This window comes from Centropristis striata, chromosome 8 (assembly GCF_030273125.1).
Source record: "Centropristis striata isolate RG_2023a ecotype Rhode Island chromosome 8, C.striata_1.0, whole genome shotgun sequence".
NCBI lineage: Eukaryota > Metazoa > Chordata > Actinopteri > Perciformes > Serranidae > Centropristis > Centropristis striata.
The window spans coordinates 36,057,711-36,081,712 of record NC_081524.1 but is presented as its reverse complement, the minus strand read 5'-3'; the positions used below and the strand labels follow the sequence as shown (position 1 = coordinate 36,081,712).

The following is a 24,002-nucleotide window of genomic DNA, read 5'->3' as shown; positions in this document are numbered from 1 at the left end:
TGCGTTCAGATATGGTCTTCTGCACACCTCAGTTGTACTGAGTGGCTATTTGAGTTACTGTTGCCTTCTATCAGCTCTAACCAAACTGGCCATTCTCCTCTGACCTCTGGCATCAACAAGGAATGTTTGCTCACTTGGTATTTTCTCTTTTTCAGACTATTCTGAGCTATTTCTGTGCTTTAAAATCCCATCATCAGCAGTTTCAGTAAACATTTCTTCCCTGTTCTTATGCTTTGTTTGAACTCATACACAGTAACAAATTATAATAATGATAAAGTAGAAAGGTTGCGCCATTAACAGTTTATAAATGGACTACTTGATTTCAAAGGATTTGTCTAAATGTACAGAGAACCTATTGTGACCTGCACATAATTGTCATCAATCAGACCTTGCTGCTAGGTAATTCACATGTATTATAAGATCAGGCACCATTGACCAAAGCCAGTCTATTCTATGTGCCAGAATGAAATATCAACAATGTCATTAATGATAAGTGCAAACTTGAGTAGTTGAAGTGCTTATTCATTGGTTTTAACACAATGTACCAAATGTAAAAAGGTTGCACTTCAAACATGTTTTGAAAACGTATGTTTATGTAGCACAATAGATATTTGTTTCTTTTTAGTATGACTTGTCAGTTATGTTTAGTTGATGGCAATGTCATTCATACTGTTGGAGCCATATTGAAAACTTAGATATAATTTGAAAATAGGTAAACTTGTTTTAAGTTAATTATGTTATTTTTTATTTGTAAAGAAATTATTTCTGAGGTTTGGAATTTCTGGAGGAGCTTGGAGACACTTATTTTGTTTGTATTAGGATGATGACGTCGTGGTGCGCCTCCCACAGCCAGGTGTCTATTTAATTTTTGTGAATGGGTTTTTTTGGATGGTTAGGAGGCGGAGTATGAATAGTTTTTCGACCGCACTCAAACATTTGTAAACACATGTAGAAACCATCGCATTAAGTGAAGATGTTTTATTTTGTATTGACGATGGGGAAAGTCAACCGGAGTTCCGTTTAATAAATATCAGAGCTGGATAAGCTCTGATATTTATGTGATAATATGTGTGAGATAATATGTGTGTCGGCGCCTCAGCAGCCTAACCTGTTTGGCTAAAAGGACAAAGGATTAGCCACTTCACATACTCTGGATGTAGTTTTTCATTTTTTTTGCATTTGTGTGCTTATGCATGTACACTGAGAAAAGTGAGCATAATTATCAGGAGTACGGTAACTTGTAAGGACCTGGGAATAACACCTAATCACTCTACCATTCTTTTACCCTTTGAAAGCCTTTACAGTAAAAACACATGAATTCATGATCCTTTACATGTTTTTTCTATCACTCATTCTCCCGCACACACACACACACACACACACACACACACACACACACGCAGCTAGATGATTTCTGTCACCAATCAAGCCCCATTTTCCAACCAAATTAATTCTTTCTAATTTGGAGCTTCTAGTGGTCAACCCCCTGCGGTGCGCTGCTACTGAGCCATGTCAGTGTGTGCGTGCACATGCACACACATGCTTTTGTGTCTATGTATGAAGTAGGGAACATTCTACAATAGATCTTAATTGAGAAGACGGACTGCAATCAGCATATTCTTGTAGGAAATCATTAAATCATTTCTTCTTTCCCTCTCTTTTCTCTTTCTCCTTCTTGCGGTGATTAGCATGGTAATGATAGCATCCTGATTATGTCCATCAGCAAAATCTGACATCTGTGGCCTCTCCAGTTCTTTTACTGAGGAAATGAAAGTGGCAGTGAAATGAATAAAAAAAAATCTTGCAACTCTCCCAATTAATGTGATGTGTTAAAAAACACATAATGTCATTGTTGCAATTGTCCCTGGTTAAAGTGTGGAGCTGAAGCGATATATAAAAGACATGTTTGAATTTCTCTTTCAAACACCATTCTCAGTTCTGCTGAGATTTTTTTTTCTTAATTGCTCTGCATTTCAAAAGAATTGTTTGTTTGTTTACCTCATCCCTTTATCTAAAAACACATCTGCAGTGCACTGAATCACAGTATACGATGGACCATTTTTGTGTGTTTTAAACAACAAGCACGTCTCTTAAAAATATGGTTTCTGTATTATCAACTGTAGGTATTATGGCAAGTACGCTCTATTCCCAAGCATTTGTATAACTCCTCTAAGTCATTATTTCTTTTTTTCTATCACTTTGATCTGAGTTGTCGTTCCCCATGCTTCACTCAAAGCTCTTGACTTTTTCCGACATAAAGATCCCCGACTGGTTCAGCCTTGACTCCTTGGACTTTGGATCTAGTGGGTGTGTGATTAATTCTCCAAGAGACATAGAAAATAAGAGTAAGAGGAAGTGTATTGAATGAAAAGAGTGCAGATAGAGGCAGGAATGTTAATGGATCATATTGAAAGTTGACAGTTGTCATTCATCGCTGCAACATTTTGCCCTCTGTCTATTTCCATTGACTAAACCTTATTGTAATTGTAACATAAAACATATTAGTTTACATTTCTGCCATGACCCTTAGTATTCATAATTTCTTCAACTTATTTTTTAAGATATTATAATTCATTTTAGTCTTACTAACTGGCAATAAGAAAAATGACAGCTTTCCACAAGTGATAATTTTCTAATTTTCTTAGATTCTGAATGACAAATAGATATACAGAACTTCCATTTAGATAAAACGAATAATTTTTCAGATGTTTTTCGGGAGATCAGTGTATAGTTATTTATCAAACTTGATGCTAGAAGGTTTGAATGTGTTCTACTTTTCTTTACACTTCTTCATCATGCATGTTGTTGTAGAAAGCCTTTGCATTGTAACGTAATGTATATAAGAACATTTTAAATCTTCTAGAATCTCCCATATTCAGCTTTTTTGCTTCACCTTAACTCATTAAATCCCTAAGTGACGTATACTCAACACGCTGGTGTGGTGGTCATGTGACTGTGTGAATGTGAATGTGAAAAAAGTAGCTAATTTCAAAAAGCGTATTTTTTGTTACAAGACTAAGTTTAAACCCATTTAACAATTCTACTCCGTTAATAGGGATCTGAACAAATTAAAGTCACAATTTTGATATATGTTCTGGAGATGCAAACAAAAAGGCAAATAGTTATTTGTTTTTATTAATGATTTATTCTTATTTTGTTACTTAAAAATAAATCAGAAAAATAATTTATTTTTAAACAGCACTATTAATGTCACAATTTTGATAAATGTTGTGGAGATGCAAAGAAAAAGGCAAATTTGTGTTTCTGTAGGCAGTAAATGTCTAGTTTTTTATTTTAAAATAAGAAATATCATAAACATAAATTCCATAAACGCCTAATGTATCGTATATGTCACATCACAGATCTTTGACATTTAGAGGTAGTATTTAAAAAAAAAAAAAAGTGGTCCACTTGTTCTGTGGTATATCCCCCATAAGTTTCCTTTAAGGATAAATAGGTCTGGGTATGAACATATGAACCATCTAACCCTTTATCTCTCTCTCTCTCTCTCTCTCTCTCTCTCTCTCTCTTTTCTCTACCATCAGGAGATGGCCAAGATATTGAATCATCCACGTGTCTATGGTTTCCTCCATGTTCCCGTGCAGTCAGCCTCAGACAGCGTCCTGATGGACATGAAGAGAGAGTATTGTGTTGACGACTTCAAAAAAGTGGTGGACTTCCTCAAAGAGAGGTAAGACAGGATATGGAGTCCTGATAGACTCACTATGCTGCTCTCTTACTTCTTTTATTTCGCAAACCTTTGTGAATAACCTTTAAAAATGCCTTATTACTATTCCACAAGTAAAAATAACACAAACTTCACCTTTATATGGACACAGAGCAAAGTAAACACTCACTACTGCACATGTGCTACCAGCTCCCTGCTTGGATGTGTTTTGTTTGAGTGTTCTTGTGTGTCCAAGTTCTCATAACAGTTCGTAGGTGTGTTTTTCAAGAACATCTCTCTTTCTGACTAGAAACTTGCTCTCTGTGGTTCACTTTGAAATTGATATTGGTGAAATTAGATCAACCTTCAAGACTGAAAAGAAGTGCAATTTCTTGAATAGCTACTTGAGGCTGTTTACCGCCTGGAACAAAACAAAATGTTTTAGTGTCTATAGCTAATTTCCCTGTTCATGACAACTGTGAGGGGGATTAAATTTTATATAACTCACTCATTTAATTCACATTAAGGCTTTGACTGTCATGCGGCTGCCCTCACAGGTGTTTCTGCTGCATTCAGCCCCAATCAGCCTGCCCCACACCAACTCTTTGCCCCTTTTTGGGATTTATTAGCTGGGAGTTAGCAGGAGTCAGGCACTGCCGAGATGCTGACTTTGAGCTGTATTTTGGCTCTTTGGAACCCTATGGGTGCTGTCACAGAGACGATGTCCAATTGTTTTTTTAGGTTTTTAGGTTTTATTTTATTTGCACAGTTAGAATTACATAAAATGACAAAAATAACATATAATGTAAAGTGCAGGGAGAGGCAGAGACGATGTCCAATATATACAGTCCATCTACTAGATACAGTGGAAGTGAAGGGTTAATTTGAGTTGTGCATGGATGTTAATAGTTATGCCAAATTGCTTTTCTGTCCTATCAATTTAATAAGATTTTCCTTCATCATTTGTAATGCCACTAGGGATGGACTTCGAGAACCGGTTCCAGTTGAGAACTGGTTCCAAATTGTCCAGTCCATTGGGATCGTATATTTCTGAGCTCATCAATTCCTTTTATTGATGCCGGCAATTTTTTTTCTTCACATTCGCCTACACTGCTGGAAACTTGCAACAGGAAAACATCTTAATATGCTTCATTGGCTGCTTGTAATGTCTGTCAAATGTCAATTACAAGTTAGGAAACAAGCACGGCTTTCTAACTGAGCAGCACATACAGTACGTTACCAAGGTTAAACACACTATTATAATAACATTAGAGTCAGACACTTTGATCTACACTGTGGTCAGACTCAAGATAATAAAACAGTTGCTTCTGACATCTTATATGTTACTACTTAGATCTTGGAATCACTGAATGTTGAACTAAGTTGGACATGATGAACAACATTAATTTCATGAACTGGATTTTTTTTAATCAATGTTTCAGGTAATGGATATGTCCGCAGAGATATTAGAAAGTATGATTCCTTCTGTCAGGTTTTTTCTAAAAACTGTAAAAACAAGCTTTCCTTTTAGCTGCACAAAAATCCAAGTTTTTAAATGATGGCAGTGACATCTGCTTTTCTAAGCCCCTCTCTTTTACTGCAGTCTTTTCTTTCTTTCTTTTCCGTCTTTCCGTCAGTTTTCATTCATCAGAACATCACTGGACAAGGTTACATATTGAAACATAAAATTAATAGACAAACTGAGGAAAAACTCACTGCAGGCATGTTTGAATGCCTCAACCTTGATTCCTAACACACTTCAGTGTCAAACTATGTTCTTCCAAAATATACACTCTGACCCACACACAGGGAGCTAAACATGTGTATTCCTGATATGAATTAAAATATTTCCACAATTCTGAAACATGCACATAATGCATGGATTGACCTGTGACATAGCATAACATAACATAAAAGAAATTATGCAAACTCAATCTGTATCTATTGTATGAAAGATAATCTCTCAAGGAATTCAAGTTTTAATAGTCGTGGCATTGCATGTCAGGAGTGGTAAATAAATATAGAATTGATGCTACACTGAAGAGATTCATTTTAAAATGACTCTAGGTCACATTTCAGCCTTGGATCTCTCGGTATTATTCCATATTTTAGAAGAAAGATCTTCATAAATGCAATAGTATGTATTATGTATGTTATTGCTATTGCCAGATGGTAACTTCTTATATTTAAGGAAATAATCCTTTTTTCGTGGAATTAAATGACACAATGCATGTTTTGAGATTATTAAAGTATATGGTACTTTTGCTTTATTTGATACATCAGAGATTTACAGAAACAGTGAGAGAGTTGGTATTTATATTAGGAACAAAGTCAAATGACAGGATGGTCACTCAATCCCATCCATATCCAGATAATCATGAGCGTTTATTGTTTATTGTTTATTGTATCCTTTGGATCCCCATTAGTCTTCATAGAGATGAAGACTATTCTTCCTGGGGTCCACATTAAATCAAACAATTATTACACAATTACATCATTACAGCATTTATACAGAGAATAACATGAAGTCATTCATCCTAACATGATTATAATGTATATTAACATGATTATAATATATATTAAGTGTGTACCTCATTGAGTACATTGGACAGTCAGCTATCCACTATGCACTTTTTTATGTTGAGTTATGTTAGTCTGGTTGCCTTGTATAAATCTTGCATAATAATATCTATATGTTCAAACACGTCTTTTGATGTCACAGATTAAAATGATCTCGGTAGCATAGAGTTTGTTCTAAGCAGATGAGATCCATTTACTGCAGCAATCAGAAAAGAGTCATGTAACAGCTTGATGTAGGTCAGCAGTCAAGCCATAGGCTTAAATAAAAAAAGTACATGTTTTTATTCAGGTCACTCTACAGCCATGTACATCTAAAGCTTTGTGTGTTTTACTGTATACATTGTGTGTGTGGTATGTCTCTTTAAATCACTCTCATACACCTTCTCTGTGTTTCTCACATCACCTCTGCCTCCACACACTTCACCCAGCTGCTCTTTATTTCTCCCTCTGGCTCTGTGGAGAAACCCAACCAACCTGAACACAACTTGCTGTCCTCTTGTCATTTGTTAGACCACGTTTTCTGTTAACCCCTCATTAGATTGTTAGCTTAAAAGTGCCACTAATGTAATTGTAAAACACAAGAATAATTACCCTGCATATTTACCAGCTGTATTATTATCTACACTGGTTGTGATCTCATATCAGTTTAATTGGATAAGCAATCGTGCTTCTCAAAAAATAAAATAAACTTGCAAGATGGTTTAGGTTAGGCATTGATCTTAGAATAAGGGTAGGTTGTTTGGCAGCAACTTATCTGAAGTCTAGTGTTTCCAATAGTCACAACCAAGGACTTTGATTTTCTGTTTGTGAAGGTAATGTTTTTTCGGTGTGTGTTATGTTAATACTGGTTCCATCATCCATCACAATAGACAACTTCCTTTTGGAACAACCGCAGTATCTTGTGCCATAAACTCATTTAAGCTGTGCTGTAAAACAGTTCAGTGGTGATTTGAAATGCATAAATATATACACAAAATTGGATTATAAAACTCTCAAGCATACTATTTGTAACATTATCAATTACAAATAGCATTCTTAAGAGTTTTTTATAATCGCGTTTTTGTCTTTGGATTTGATCTACAGGGTTTTTTTGTTTCTCACAGACTTTTTTTAGTATGCTGGCACCTGTTTTTTTCTTTCACTCTCTCCATCTGTCATCTTTTACTTGTCTGTTTTTCATTTTCAGGTCTTTGTCTTTTGAGTTTATGTATGTGCAAGTGTGGATGACAGGTCCATAACTTGAAAATGGAACCGTTGCCGTCTGTCTTCCTCTCAGCACTCAAGTCTATCTTTTAGCACTGAAAGCTTCTGATTGTGCACAGTGTGCGGTCATTTCTTCCACTGGAGGTGACTTCGCCGTACCTTTAAGTCTTCCCTTTTAAGTTCCTTCTGAAGGGGTCTTGAGTTGAGGAGTGATACTGCTGTGTTTGCTTTAAACTGACTCAGATGCTTATCATTGTGTGAGAGTGTGTGTGTGTGTGTGTGTGTGTGTGTGTATGTTGCTTTGCTTTTCAGGCAATTGTTTTTTAGCCTGGAGTGGAGCTCTCTATCCTGGTCTCAAGTTGTTATTTTTTGGTGTTCAGTGGAAATTCAAACACAGTGACACTGATCTCCCCCCAAATCTTAACACACTGTGGCAAATGGTCATCGGAGACACAAAAACACACACACACGGCTCAATACCGGCAGGGCAGCACGTCATAAGATCTTGTTTACATAAACTGTCTAGCTACCCTTTTGTGTGAGTCTTTGAATGTGTGTGTTTAAGTAACAGAAGCCATAAATTGAGTAACCACGCACACACATATACAAACACACACGGGTGATGTTGGTTGTGTGAAATCAATATGAATACACATTCAATGGTCTGACCCATTTGGCTGCAGCAGTAATAGCTGGGGTGCAGTTCAGGGTCTGGGAGTGAGGCCAGGGCTCCGGACAAGCCAAGAAACACACCCACTGTGTGTTGGATTGTTTCTGTGTGAGGGAGAGAAAGAGCCAGAGTGTGCAAGAGTGTGTATGTGTGAAACATAAACAAACTGCCTTTTTTGTTGTTAAGGGATGCCTTTTCCAAAGTCCTGAAATATGGGTATATTTTAATATTTCAAACACTTTTAAAAGATGATGCACAGATACAAAGAGAAAGAGGGAGGAAGAGCCGAGACATGCTGAATATCTTGGAAAAAAATGTGCTCGTGCGTGCGTGCGTGCGTGTGTGTGTGTGTGTGTGTGTGGTTGCCTTTACATGCAAAATTGCACTTCCCAACCTTTTCAGTGGATTTCACAGCTTGCATGGATGATTATGGTATAAACAATAACATAATTGGTAATTAAAGATAATTACATCCTTTGCTGACTTTCCCTCTGTTAATAGTAAATAAATCAGAAAGACTGACTTAATTAGTATTATTTTTTATCCATACATATGTCCAGTAATTTGGTCCTTTGCAAAACCTCTGAATAATCTTTTTTTCTGCTCCTCTCTTTTATAGAAACGGTCTGCCTAAATCTGTTTTTCTGTAGCCAGAGGCTACTTAGGCCTGTTTTTAACTTTGGTTGTTTTTGTCTTGTTCTCTTTGGAACACTTAACTTTGAAAAAAAAAGGCTCCACACCATGCTCTGTGTGTGTGTGTGCGTCATAAAGTGGTTTTTACTGATTCACTCTGCTTTTCACACTGGTGCACTCATGCAAACCGGAACAACTGAAGGTGAAAGGGGAAGTGTGTGTGAGTGATAGAGAGGGAGACAGTCAGACTCACAGGTGAATGTTAATGTAGATTTTCACAATTAGTCCTTTGTTGAGGCACATAAAGTTCACCTCCGAGAATGTGACGGACAGGAACCTCGCGCAGGTATGTGTGAGGTCAGAGATTATCTGACTCACACACACACACACACACACACACACACACAGCAGAAGGCAAATGTCTCTTTACAAACAGCTTAGTGCCACCAACAGTGCAGAGGTCAGGGGGGTTCAAACGCCTCTGGCCTTCCTTATCTGGGAAAACCAGTACACACACACACATGCAGACACACATCAGACCTCAGACCTCCCTCCTTGACATCTGTCATGGCTGAGGATCTTGAACTCAATTATCAACTTAAGGCAACATTTATTGAGTCATTTTTGAAAGGTAGCTAATGTCGGGAGCTTTTTATTTTCTTTGCAGGCCTTTATTTGGTTTACTAAGTTTATGAGACATCTGCACCACTTAGTGAATGAAGTCAGCCGGTCACAAAAAGGCTTGGTGGCTGGAGAAGTACTCCTGAAACTGTAGAAAAATAAACTACTAATAAACTTTAGGATCATGGGGAAACCAAACGGAAATATGAACAGCATTACCAGATATAATTTACACTGCAGTGTTTCTGAGGAAAACATTTTACAAACAAAAACATATTTTTTGAGCACAAACTGAGAAACATGAAAAGGTAATTATTACCATGAAAAAAAGAAGAAAATCAAAGCTGCAAGTGTTCCAACTAAACAACTGGAAAATATTACAGCATAAAAAACCCCCACCATGGTCTTCTGTAGAACAATGTTGCAAGTTTCCAGCAGTGGAAAGTAAAACAAATCTATGTCAAACTAATTAAGTGTATATTTGCAATTTCCCCAGAAACCAAGCAAACACTGCACTCTGGGGAGAAAAGAGAGAGAAAAAAAGTTAATTTTTCACACTGATGACCAGGCGACAGCTTGTTCGAACAGTTTGATTGGTTCCACATTTAAACATGTATAGAGTTTAAAGGTCTCTTGAAGGTTGAATGCCCAAATCGCCTGTCACTGGGAGCTCATTCACACTCATCAAAGCTAATGGCAAACCAAGGTTTCACTGACCCTTATTGAAACACGTCTAGGGGAACTGGTGGAAGAAAATCAATTCCGTGTTGCTTAAGATTGTGGTCATTATGAAAGACAGACTGGTGTGTTGATGCGTTGGATGTGCTGGAGAACAATGAAAACACCACTGCAATATAAAATGCTGTTGGTAGAATTGATTGAAGTCAAACTGATGGCACATTTCTTTTATGTACCGTATATTTCCATTACTTTCTGCTTTAATATTTAGCCTATTTCACACTGCAAGTGCTTATACTAAATTCATCCATATCCACAGAGAAAAACAGCATTAAATATACTTTTTTTAAATGACATAACTAATTTCTCCAAGTTGTTATAACTGAATTGTTCTCTGCCATGCATAATTCGAACAATCAGTAGAATAATTATTTCATTAAAATGGTTAATTTGTCCTCGTCTGCCAACACAGACCATATTTTTTACACCCTTTTCTCTCTGCTTCTATCAATTAAAATCACATAATGAAGTACAGTCTTTATGCAGTGATGTATGGAGTAAATCCTGTTATGGTGGAATAAGGCTGTTACAGAGTGAGTGAACATGGTCAGAGGATTTGCCACAGTTGTTTCGTAGTTTGCCATAATATCTGTGCCCGATGCTCCCTCAACTACTCTCGAGGATTAAGTGTCTTCGATGCACTGGGACCAAAGATGAAACGCCGGGAAAAGAATAGTAATGCATCTGTGGGTTGGGGATTGGTTGTGCATATGTGCAAAAATCTGGCAGTATTAATGTTGAACTTTAGGGTTAGTTGGATGGAGCGGAAGGGAGGGGGGTGTAAGCCATCATGTTACCAGAAAGGGATAGATGATGGGGCTGGGCATTGAGTGACCCTCAAAGCTGTGGTTTCCCTGGAGGTTATGTTCCTGACCTCTGAGGACCCTTTCAATCTCAGGCTATAGAGGTCCCTCTCACAAGGAAACACGCCCAGAGAGCAACAGGAACATCAGGTCAAAGGGAGCAGAATGTGGCATTATTAATGTTTAAGTTTACTTAATGCTGAGGGCATGTCCAGCTGAACTAGATGTGGAGTTTTTACAGTTATGGTCCCAAAGGAATGAGGTTTTAGTGAGGTCAACAGGTGATTAATCTGTGCGATCCCTGCAGCTGACCGGTACCGTGACCCTTGACCTCCAACGTGACCTATGGGAACTATCGCTCCCCATTCAATCTTGAGCATTTGATCACCTCTCTGCTGCGTTGTATTCCATCATTTTATTGGTTTAGGCTATTAAGATTGAACAATTTATATATATGTAAACATTTTTTGATGTGCTTTCATGGGTTGTGTTGACCTCACATACTACTATAGATGAACATTACTCACTGTTTTCTCTAAGGAAATAAAGCCCAGCATTCTGTCTTTTCTGTCCTCTCTTTAAATTTCAACCTGTTCACCCTTGTGAGCAGTTTGCGTGCATAAACATTCTTATTGCTGCACCTGATCTACAATTACTCGAAAGGTTTAGTTTTATATTGTCTTGTTATGAAAAGACGTCAGAGCTTTTAAGCAAACGTTGTCTTTTTTCTCTCGCCCTGAGGAAATGTTATTTCAAAACTAACAATTAATACACACAAACTGCAACAGAGAGCCATGTCTCTGGGTGGTCTCTGGATTTTTTTAGCACATGGTTCGTCTAACTTTAAAGGCACCAGGTCTTATCTAAAAAGTGAAGAGCACATTTTATCACTTCACACATTATTAAATGTGCAGCTGGTCAAAACAACCTGGTGATTCATAGAGCTAATCTACACCTTATAATCACAAAACACTGGGTTTAAAATAGATTCCATATTGTTTATTTATTACTTGTCATCCCCAAAATACCAAGTGTGATTATAAATCCTCTTATTGATGAGATGATAAAGCTGTTTTTCACTTATGTAACATTTGGTTAGATAGACTCTCCAACAATGTGCCCTTGTTCTAAACAGGGTCTGACTATAACATGTAACTGACTATGGTTTTTTTTCAAGTGTCTGGTTAACAGAACAATCCTGAATTGATTGCTTAAACTATCTAGTACTAAGGGCACCTTTAAGTGCTGTTAGTGTGTTGCAATGTCGGCAGACTGACGCTGCGACTGTTGATATACTGTGTTGATGATAAACCTTCTGTCTGCGTGCGTTTCTCCGTCTCTCTTGAGTGTAGCAACTGTTTCTCTCCAAACAAACGGCTCCAAGACAGTTGCACTTGTGTGTGTGTGTGTGTGTGTGTGTGTGTGTGTGTGTTCATGTGTTAGTCATCTCTATTAGTCACGAGGAGTGACAGGGTTATATCAAACCTCCCTGGGTTACGGCAGGACACATGGATCAGTAGCGTGACTCTGTCAGTGTGTGTGTGTGTGTGTGTGTGTGTGTGTGTGTGTGTGTGTGTGTGTGTGTGTGTGTGTGTGTGTGTGTGTGTGTGTGTGTGTGTGTGTGTGTGTGTGTGCACGTGTGCAGTGTGGAGCCAGTCTCTCGCTTTGTTGTTGCCCGTCTGTTGTTGAAGACATACCTTCATTAGTTTACACACATGCACTCACACACTTGAAGGTTTAGGTATCAGCCGGGGCTAATGTTTCACTGGAATAGTTGGTGGGAGGGGCGGCAGCTCCCTGGAGGCAAAAAAAACAAAAAGCAATGCAAAAAAGCAAAAAAGATAAAGACAAGTGAGGGGGAGAAAGAGAGGGAAAGAAGAGAGGGCAATAGTGGCGGGAAGAAAGAGCGGTGAGCGAGACAGGTATGGCGCGATAACTTGCCACACTGGTGGGACTTGTAAACATTTCACCCCTCCTTTTTCCTCTCCTTTCCCTCCAGCTGATGATTCAGCAAGCAAAGTAAATGAAGCAGCGAAGGTTTCTGTGTGTGTTTCGACTCTGCCTTTTATTTTAAACCCTTATTTAGCCATGCAGCTAGAATAAGGACGTAAACAGGAGACAACGTGGCTTGATCACTACGTGCACACACACACATAAACACACACACTTGTGTTTTAAACTCACCAGTCAGCAGTTCTATTGGTGGGCCCAAGTTTTTATCTCTTACCTTGAGGACTTGGAACATGTCAGCATACATCTTTGCTAAAGTACAAAATAGTACTAGTAGTAGATAGTAGTAGTAGATAGTTTGTTTATTTGTTTTGTGGATTTTTTAAATGTATTTCAAAAAGTGTGATTTAAAGAGAAACATGGACATGTTCTTGGTGTACTGACAGTTTGGACAACGTGTGGAGATTATATTGGAAATCAAAAGTGATTATAGTTCTTTACAAACTAGGCCACAATGGAATGCAAAATAAAAGCCGTCCGTCATAGAAAGGGGGATATCAATTCATTTAGATTAGTCTCCCCTGGAAGACATTGATAGTGTCAATCATGTGAAAAGTAGCGGTTGCGCTGTTTCTGTGACCATGAGCAGTGTTGCCAACTCCTCAGTAAGGAAAGTAGCTATTGGTTGTTCAAAAGTCGCTAGAAGTCGCAAAAAATGACTTCATCGCCTAATTTGCATAATGTACCATGTACATGTATCTGTAATGGACGCTGAAGAGAGGAATATCGTTGTGGGGAAGACAAAAAGTGAGTAAAAACACCTAAATATGTTTAGAACTGTAAGTGCCCTGTCTCCTGTCACTATTTCAACCCTCCTCCTTAATCCGGCCTCGGGACTTAAGGCTAAAGTGACCCAAAAGAGACTTTGACTTTAAACCTGCCAGCGGCGACTTCATGCATGCGCAATTTGCAGACTGGACGCTAAGGGGTTAACATCCCCTCTGGCTCTGTGACTGCAACTGGGAGAGACTGCTGCGGGAGGACTGTGCCGCTTGAACTCGTTCTTACTCCTCTTAATGTTCAATAAGAGGAGTAAGAACGAGTCTCCGAAAGTCTCCAATAACACTAGAAAAAGTCACTAGATTTGTCGGCAATCACTTTTTTGAAAAATAGTCGCATGGGGGGGGGGTCTGAAAAGTCGCTAAATCTAGCAACAAAGTCACTAAGTTGGCAACACTGCCACTCACTGCCCTAAGGAGCTACACTGTTACATGTGCTACTCGCTATTTAGACCGTGTGTAAGCTGTGTTACCTTTTACGTTGATGTCCTAAGAGGGTCCGACAGGATGTGATGTGCTTGTTGATGACTCTTAACAAGTCGTAAATAACGTTGTGTGTTGTTGTGCTCACACAGTGCGAGTAGAAATCATTAGTGGCACATTGATATTAATGATCATGTGAAATTTCACCAGCGGTGATGCGCTGCTGCTGAATGAATGAAGGGGAAACACTGACAAGTATTCTTTCAGAAACCTGAATAAGTTTGTGACACCGCAGAAGCTATGTCCATCGGTTTTGGAACACATGAACACAAAGTGTACAAATTGTGTATTAGCACAACAACAGAGTGTGTGTATTATGTACACATGACTATTTAAATGGCCAGGAGAGTAGTGCGTGCCTGCTGTAACTGCCACTCTGCTACTGCTTGGTAAAGAATGCCACTGTTGACGTTGGCAATGTTTCTATCAGTTTTGACTTCACGTGTTAAACCTGTCAAGCAGACAATTCTTATCAAGCATCTGTTTATTGACTTTCAAAGCATTTGACAACAAACCCATGGCGTCTGTAGGTTTTGAAAAAGTTTTAAAATACACTGTTTATACTTGATTGATTATGTGCGCAGCCTCGAGAGCAAAATCAATGTCGGTAAATATATGATCGCAGTGAAACCAGTAACAAGCCCTATCAGATCACATAAAACTTAAACAACACTGAGCTTGCCATCAGTCGCAATCTATCTGATTTAAGGATTACTCTGGTGTGAATCGTAAACATATATGAGCAAGATTTACTTCCAGATAGGTAATGACATTTATCAGTTTGTCTGCTTGTTTGTGCTGTTTGTTTACACTGCCTGTTGATGTGTGGGACGGTGTACAGAAGTGATTTAATCCAGGAAGGAGTGAAAGAAGGAGATAGCCTTCCTGCCTACATACCTGGCTGTGTGTGTCAGTAAGTCTAGCGCTGTGAATTGGCTCCGTTTAAACAACAGGAAAGGAGCAGAGAATGAGTCATTAACTTCAGAACAAGCTGAAACTGAGGTGTCTGTGTATCTGTGTGTACTTGAGAAGGAGAAACGGCTTGTGGATAATGTCTCCTGGCAGTTCCTAACACATCCTTGTCTTATTGACACTTCCTCTGGATTATACCATATTTCCTTCCCACAAACCACAAACACACTCGCGCACACAGGATCCGTTCAGCTTCACTATAATTACAGGAGTTAAGTTTTCCTTCGTTAAGTAGTGTTAATTTCTTATTAGGCCCTCTCAGACCACATTACCTATCCTTCCTGTCTATAGAAAAGAGCAGAACACACACACACACACACACACACACTCTCGCATGCAGGACCATAACTGCTCTGACAGGCATCTTCAAAACATGTCAGAGCAGCAGTGAAACTCTATGCCTCCCAGTGGTCACAAAGAGCAAGTGGAAAAACATTCCAGCCCATAAACACACACCTTGCCAGGATCATTTAAAAAGTACAAGGTGTTTTCTTGAATTGCATCATCATAATACACCTGACCCCGTTTAACTTGAATTCGAAAACACTGTTAACATTGTTGTATAGATGAGATTATTCACTCTGGTTTCTTGTGCTTTATCAGCTCGTCTTTCTCATGATAAATTTGAAGTTGGTCAGACATCACAGAAGTGGTCAGTCAATATTGTCCCTTACTAACTGACTGTAGTTTGTCATTGTCATTTTTATCAATGAAATGCTTTAATGTGGGTTTGACTCATGAGCCTCAAGGTTATCTGTGCTCCTGGAGGACGGAGGTTATGTTTGAGTTACCACAGTTTCCTCACTTGTGAAACATTTTTTTGTATTTGCTTAAAATATTTGTTTTTCTTTTCCCCTCAAACAAATTCTTTTTGTATGCTAGTATGGGAAAGTACATTGACTTCTTTCCCACCTGGAAAATCCACCAACTGAAACTGCATGAGAGCTGATTTAGCCGGAGACTCTGACTGTTTGTTTTCATATTGTTCAGTTTGATTGTTCTACCTCTGATTTCAAAAACTTCCAAAAGACTTATTCAAACAATGTTTTGTTTTGTAATTGTTTTATTTATGGGCCATAAATGCATTGTGTCTTCATAAAACAGAAAATCAATATCTTGCCACATCCAGGATTAATTACAAGGCCAATAGTATGTTTGGGTATTGGCTACACACACACACACACACACATATTTATGGGTACGCATGAGTTGGAAGAAAGGTAGCGTGGCGGTTCAATGTCAACAACCTTTCACAAACATAATGGAAAGTCATGTAACAAGGCATTACAGTGTTAACTTTCCATGTGCACACACACGCATACACGCAAGGTCAGCTGATACTTGGGTACATGTAAGAACACAGTCATGTTTCATCGTCTGACTCACCTTTCAGTCTCTCTCTGTTCTTCTCTCTCTCTCATATCATATTTCTCTTGCTCAGTGTTTGAGCCACCCTGCCTTTCAAAGCTCATTTTCAACCACGCAGTTTCACTCACAGTTGTTGGACTATAATGCGTTTGTCACTGTCAGCAAGCTCTTATGTGTGTTGTTTTCCTCCTCTATGATACACTCACTGCAAAAAAGCCAACTTGTATTTTTTGGCCTAAAACAGTGATTTAATTTGGTAAAACTTGGAAATATAAATTACTGACATTTAGGGCAATAATGTAAGTTAGCACAACAAAGGAAGCCAGTTGTCTGCTCAAAAACAAGTTTGTGAGTTGTTGTTACTTATATCTTTAAGTTGGGGTTCAAAACAAGGGACAATAGTTCTGATAACTCTTATTTCTTTGTTGTGAAATTCGGTCATTAGCGAAAGCTAGCGGCTAACTGATGCTAGCGGCTAACTGATGCTAGTGGCTAACTGATGCTAGTGGCTAACTGATGCTAGCGGCGCTGCTTGTTACAGCTACAAGAGTAGCCATTAGCGTATCAATGCTAACTCAAAATTGTTGTCACAACATTAGCTGACATTAATAGCAGCGTTACAATCGTGCCAGAGAAATTCAGAGTTGAGCAAACTCAAAAACAAAACTTAAAATATTTAGTTTAATTGTCCAACTTAAAATTTTATTGAAGTTTGTTGCCTTGAAATTTTGAGTTCACCCAATTTTTCTTTTTTAGCAGTGCTGTTGATGACATGGGGGGAAATTGTCCGCCAAAATAGTGAGCTTGAAAGTTAAGTAATTTTTAACAGTGTTAAGTATTAAACTCTGAAGAATGCCTTCTTTCCCCATACCGGTTCTTCTACTTCATCTAGCCCTTCAATAAACTTTTAACTTAGTATTTCAGACATTTCAGTGATTAATAAAGGAAGCAGACATGTAGTAATTTTTTGTTTATGGTAAATGCGCTTACCTCATTATGTTTTAACTGATTTTAATGTAGACTCTATCAAAGTCCTCCTGATGAAGCTCATTTTACTAGGAACTCTCACATGAAAGGCACACTAATTGATTTTCCCTGACAGGTTCTTCCTCACTCTCAAGAAAAGTCCATATGATGCTGCTCTTGGGCTCTAGTGACTATCAGCTTAATGACTCATAAAATGATTAGTTAGTTGGAAATAATTTTGTCAGTTAATTACCTGTCTAACAGAAAACAACCAACTTCAGCATAAACCAAAAGAATTCTCTATACTACACAGTGCTCAGCCTGGTTTTCTGTTACTATTGCTCTCAAAGTTTCACGTCTTTAATTTGAATTTTCTCTATTTAGGCCTAACTGAAACCTGACGTGCCAGATGGTTTCTTACACAGAACCATCTGAGAAGCTGTCATTGGAAACCGTCTGGAAAAGGGCAGGCACATTTAAAAGTTCGTTGGCAGGTGATTGGATGAACCATCTGTCTTTTCCAGGCTAACTTCAACCAATCACATTCACCAATGGGCTCAGACGAGCCTGTTGGTGAATCAAACTCTTGCCGAAACCAGTTGGGAGAAAAAAATACTCTTTCAATAAAGAAATACTTTCCATTTCTCATAAATCTGATGCTATTGCAGCATCCACGCCAACCTCTTAAGGAGCCGCCATTGTTGTTTTGAGCAGACAGTCACCTCTCTGTGTTGTTACACACATACTAAACCATGTGTGTAGCTGTCAGTAGCTTCTCAAAGAAGTTGACACAAAGATTTTGTGTGATCTCATGATCCTGCAATTCTCGTGTCATCTTTTTATAACCTAACTGTGTAAAACTTCTCAATATTGGTAACTTTTTGAGATGTGCAGTACAGGCCAAAAGTTTGGACACACCTTCTCATTCAATGCATTTTCTTTATTTTCATGACTATTTACATTGTAGATTCATCAAAACTATTAATGAACACGTGGAATTATGTACTTAACAAAAAAGTGTGAAATAACTGAAAACATGTCTTATATTCTAGTAAGCAAAGGGTGGCTACTTTGAGGAATCTAAAATAAAAGACATGTTTTCAGTTATTTCACACTTATTTTGTTAAGTACATAATTCCATATGTGTTCATTCATAGTTTTGATGCCTTCAGTGAGAATCTACAATGTAAATAGTCATGAAAATAAAGGAAACACATTGAATGAGAAGGTGTGTCCAAACTTTTGGCCTGTACTGTAGTTATTTCTTACTTTGAAAATGCCGCTTTTAATTACTCATCTTTTTGGAATATCCACTTACATCTCCCTCTGTGCATAAAGAGAAGACACGTGTAGTTCCACGTTTCAGCAATTTATGTCATTACAATATCTCTGGCTTGCTGCGGTTAAGGACATTGATAGAGCGAGCATTAAAAAAAAAGCCTACACTTAAAGCGAGCCCGGCAGACATTCGATTTAGGTGAGGCTTTTATGTCCAGCATTTATCTGGAGCTTTGATGTTATCCATATCTGTGCAGGTCAGGTCAAAGCTGCGGGATGGAATGATGAATCACAAACTGCTGCTATGTCAATGAAGGTTGGATTAAATTGAAATAAAGTGCAAAGGGACAGTCCATTTAACGCCTGGCTAGACAGTCACCAGTGTCATGCCTTTGCACCGCAGCTCTTCCTAGGCATACATATCTGTGTGTGTATAATATAACTGCCTGTGTGTATGTGTGAGTGGTTGGATTTGTGGTGTCTGTGCGCCCTTATTACTCCTCCCTCAGACTAATGAAATGTGTATGTGTGTGTTCTCATTACCCTTCTCCAGGGCTAATGAAGTATGTGTGTGTCTGCATGTGTAAGTGTGTGTGTTAAATTGAACTGCAGTTCTGCTCTGCTGTGTTCAGGCTGTTTCATTAAATGATAAAGTTTACTGATGACTCCAGCGGGATCATTATTTACTTGGCTCTCCTTTCATTCCACAGCAGCCACCTCGATCTTTACAAATGACCTGCTACATAGAAAGACAGAGGTTATTTTGCACTGCAGGTTTCGAGACAAATGACTCGGTATTCACTTAGTGGGCTAACCACATAGCCAGCATGTTAACACAGCCCATTTGGACTTTTATCCAATATCAGTTGTTTACCTATTGGAAAAAGAAAGATACAGTTTACTTAAATAAGTAAAAATAAAATAAAATAAAAGAATCATTACAGCTTAAACAGAAAAAAATATTAAAAATTAAATCCCATCTTCTCCCATTCACAATATATAATATGTCATGAGAAACGATTAAGGTAGAAAGATGTCAAAGTATTTGCACTACCGCAAGAACACTGCTGCAGTCAGATCATTTGATATTCTCCTGTGTGTGTGTGTGTGTGTGTGTGTCGGGTTTTCACCTGATTATAAGTAGAAAAAGAAACCCACACTCCACTCTAAACCCCCAAGATGGACTGAGAGAAAGCAAGGAGAGAATGAGCAAGAGACGCAGGTTGAGAAAGTCTCTGTGACAGTTTGACAGCTCGTCTCAGGCCAACTGAAGCCATCACCTGTCTCATTCTGCTTCTTAACCAATCATTTGTCTGTCACCTCTCTCTACTCTCTAGCATGCCACAGTTGGCTTTTGCTGTTTCTTTTACATCCTTCAGTGGTTGAATCACTTGAGGGCAAAATGCCAGAATGCAACAACTACCTGGCCTCTTATACTCATTGAATTATATGCTGCTTTTAAGCTATATATATATATATGTTTCCTATGCCAGCTGCATTGGAAGCTGCAAACTGTTTACTTAACTACACTGCAAAAAAAGAAAAGTTGGGTGAACTCAAAATTTCAAGGCAATAGACTTCGATAAAATTTTAAGTTGGACAATTAAACTAAATATTTTAAGTTTTGTTTTTGAGTTTGCTCAACTCTGAATTCAGATTTTTGTCAACTCAACTGTAAGTTGTCCTAACTTATAATTTTACATTGTAATAACTTTTAATCCTTACTTCTGCTAACTTCTGCAATGTGCTGAATTGGCACAATTGTAACGGCGCTATGAAATGTCAGCTAATGTTGCGACCACAATTTTGAGTTAGCATTGATATGCTAATGGCTACTCTTGTAGCTGTAACAAGCAGCGCTGCTAGCATCAGTTAGCAGCTAGCATCAGTTAGCAGCTAGCATCAGTTAGCCGCTAGCTTTCGCTAATGACCGAATTTCACCGCTTTCCCGCATTTCACAACAAAGAAATAAGAGTTAGCAGAACTATTGTCCCTTGTTGTGAACCCCAACTTAAAGATATAAGTAACAACAACTCACCAACTTGTTTTTGAGCAGACAACTGGCTTCCTTTGTTGTGCTAACTTACATTATTGCCCTAAATGTCAGTAATTTATATTTCCCAGTTTTGCCAATTTAATCACTGTTTTAGGCCAAAAAATACAAGTTGGCTTTTTTGCAGTGTGTGTGTGTTCATCTGTGTGAATGAATATTAAACTTTAGCAGATCATGGCGACGTTGTCATGTAGTTATCCAAAGTCATAATACATTCATTGATTAGAGCCACAGTGAGGGTGATTGTTTCGTGATTTCTGTCTCAAATCCTGCTGTTATCGGGCCAGTCACCTGGCACCTCCTCAACCAGTTCTGACAGTCCCTTCCTTCATCCTGATGCTGAAAGTGGTTGAGGAAAGTGAGTGATAACCAAGCACACCACTCTCTCTCTCTCTCTCTCTCTCTCTCTCTCTCTCTCTCTCTCTCTCTCTCTCTCTCTCCCTCCCTGTCCCTGTAAATTGAGCTGCTACATGACAGTGCTATTACCTCCAGCTGCCACAGCTAAATCAATCACTTAAGTGTCTGAGTGATTGCTCACACTCCTCACAAGTGTCCCTATTCTTCACCCTTAGTTGGGTTCTTCTTGTCTCACCTTAAGGAAGAAACGATTTTTGTTAGATATGTGATACCTTGTGTAAGAGTTGCTAAGTTAGTTTGCATACTTATGAAATGCTTACACTGTAGTGAGCAATATCACAGGAAAAACTAAAATAAAGAAGGAAAATGGCAGGAAAACATGTAGGTGAGGGTAAAAAAAAAAAACACCTCTGAACAAACTAACGGGAATAAGAAAGCAAATCAAGATGACAAACCAAGAAAGAAGTGACCTGGATAACACAATGAACTGTTTATTGAACTTCGCCGTCAGTTTTTCCCTTTAATGTATTTCAGGCAGCAGTAATGATGAGCATTAATCATATGCCATGCAAGGTTTCTATGTGCTTGCTCTTGAAGTTTTGATCACATCCTCAAAAGGAGTTTAGTCTCAGTGAAATGCTGCAAAGGAAGATATAAGTGACCTTTAAAACTGTGCTTTTGTGTATATTGTGTATTGAAGAGGGATTTTGATGGGGTAAATGAGTCCGCTTTATGGCGGATGTTTGTCTTTTTATGAAAATTTCACAGACTTTTAAGGGTCAAGTTCATTTTTGCGACACTGTTGTATGGATGATTTCAGATTTTTAAAGCCATCTTCATTTTTTCAAACAAGCATTTCAAGTGTGACCCAGTAGCACTTTAACACCCCTGACTCATTGGCAGCATTTTGAAGGAACCACTTTGTGCTGCTGAATAATTCACACAGGCGATAGCTTTGATCCAGCCTAAAAAGAAAAGTGCTTTTTGTTCAACAACGTAATAAGAAGTGGTCTGGCAATGTAACCGTCAAGTATGAGTTTCTAGTTTTTGTTTCACAATGAGCTGATAGTCACCGAGACTGATTAATGTACCGTAGATAGGCAGTCAGCGCCTGTTTTAATCGTGTGATATCAGGAGATGACCGTGTGTGTTACTATTCACCAGGACAGATGGCTCCTATTAGACCGTAACATCCGTGGTGAAAACCCCTCTGAACTTCCTCACATAAGCATTGATTACATCTGATTTGAACATAATTTTCACACAATATGTTGTGGTTCTGTCATCTTCAAACTTGAGTCCTTGTAGAATTTGTTTTCGCTCTCACCCCAGCTGCTGCTCTGAAGCCGTCAGATTACTTGTTAATGTAGTTTTATTTAGGAGTTGGGTTTCCTCAAGACAGAAGCTCTCCAAACTTTTTTAATTTTTTTTTTTTTTTACATTTGACAACAAATCTCCCAACAGCACATCTCGTTCCCATCTCTCTCTCTCTCTCTCTCTCTCTCTCTCTCTCTCTCTCTCTCTCTCTCCCTTCACTGTCCGACTCCTACGCTACAGCGGCCCCACTGTGCCACACATTATCATTTCAGAGAGCACACACACACACACACACAGCGCACTCTCTGCAGCACAGATGGGTTGCATGGTCTCTTTTCCGACAGATGAATAGGTAAATATTTACCTTCCCAGATTGTCTTTCTTCCACTCTCATCCTTCCATCCCTCCACCCATCGCCTTCCTCTCTACACCTCCGTGCCACACTCATCTTTCTTTTTTCCTTGCTGTCGTTTTTTCAGGGTTCTTCTGTCCCAACGGTCTCGCCTTCATCTTATCACCGGGGCCGCTCACAGGCATCTGTTGTGCAAACACGCTTGCATACACATGCACATATTTTGAATGCGTGATGAAGGAGACGGCTGTATGTATATGGAAGCTCATACACACATATATCCACATATGAGGGCCCCAGTAAACAAAGAGTTGATAATAATTATGCTGAAGACAATGGCATGTTTTATGAGAGTTAATTCAACCCATTAAGGCAGATGGGGGACTGACTGTGTGCTTATCTTGAGTTTAATTAAAAGACTTTAGTCTCCTATGAACTCATTCTCTCTGTGTAAATGCTAACTCAAACTGGGAGCACATTATAGCTAATGGAGACTTCTGTCTTTGGGGATGTGCTCTCTTTGCCTCCGTGGGGCAGGAGGAGAAACGACACAAACACAAACCTATTATCTCTTTTCATTTAGGGGCTTCAGGCACCGTATTGTCTTTTTATTCTGAAGTAGCTACAGGAAGTGCAGCATTTGTCACCAGGTTAGTGACTGAATGTTGGCTGTTGATAAAGAGCGGTCTCATTACAAAGACATGTAACATATTCACAGCACATTAGTTTACATTCCATTAAAATAGATCATTCATAGCCAATGTTAAATAGAGAACTCATTTAACCAAGCTTCTGAAAACAGACATTTAGGATGCATTTAGATGCAATTAGGAGAGGCAATAAAGGTGATGAACTTTGGAGAACTTGATTTATATTAATTTATCTGCTGCCTGGAATAAAATTAAGCCACATTTTACCATCAATATCATATTATCACACACTGTCATAATATTTTTCTCCACTTTTTTAAAATTAAATGTGATAAGCTGTGATGTGCCTCTTTTTTCTTTTCACTTTAAATCCAGTCTATACATTAATTCTTACTCTTCAATATTTTTTTTTGCCTCTACTTCAAGCACTGCATGGTGCTGTCTGCAGTATCCAACATGAAACACCGCTTTTCTTCTTCTTCTTTATTTGATTAAGAATACT

At 38.5% G+C, this 24,002-nt stretch overlaps 1 protein-coding gene across 1 annotated transcript in view; it reads left to right on the top strand.

Annotated features, from left to right (window-relative positions):
* cdkal1 (CDK5 regulatory subunit associated protein 1-like 1) overlaps window positions 1-24,002 on the top strand; it is a 277,873-nt gene that overhangs the window by 172,180 nt on the left and 81,691 nt on the right. Inside the window, exon 10 of the mRNA XM_059338970.1 lies at window positions 3,546-3,691. Coding sequence (XP_059194953.1) covers window positions 3,546-3,691 — 146 coding nt within the window. The remainder of the gene's footprint in view (window positions 1-3,545; window positions 3,692-24,002) is intronic.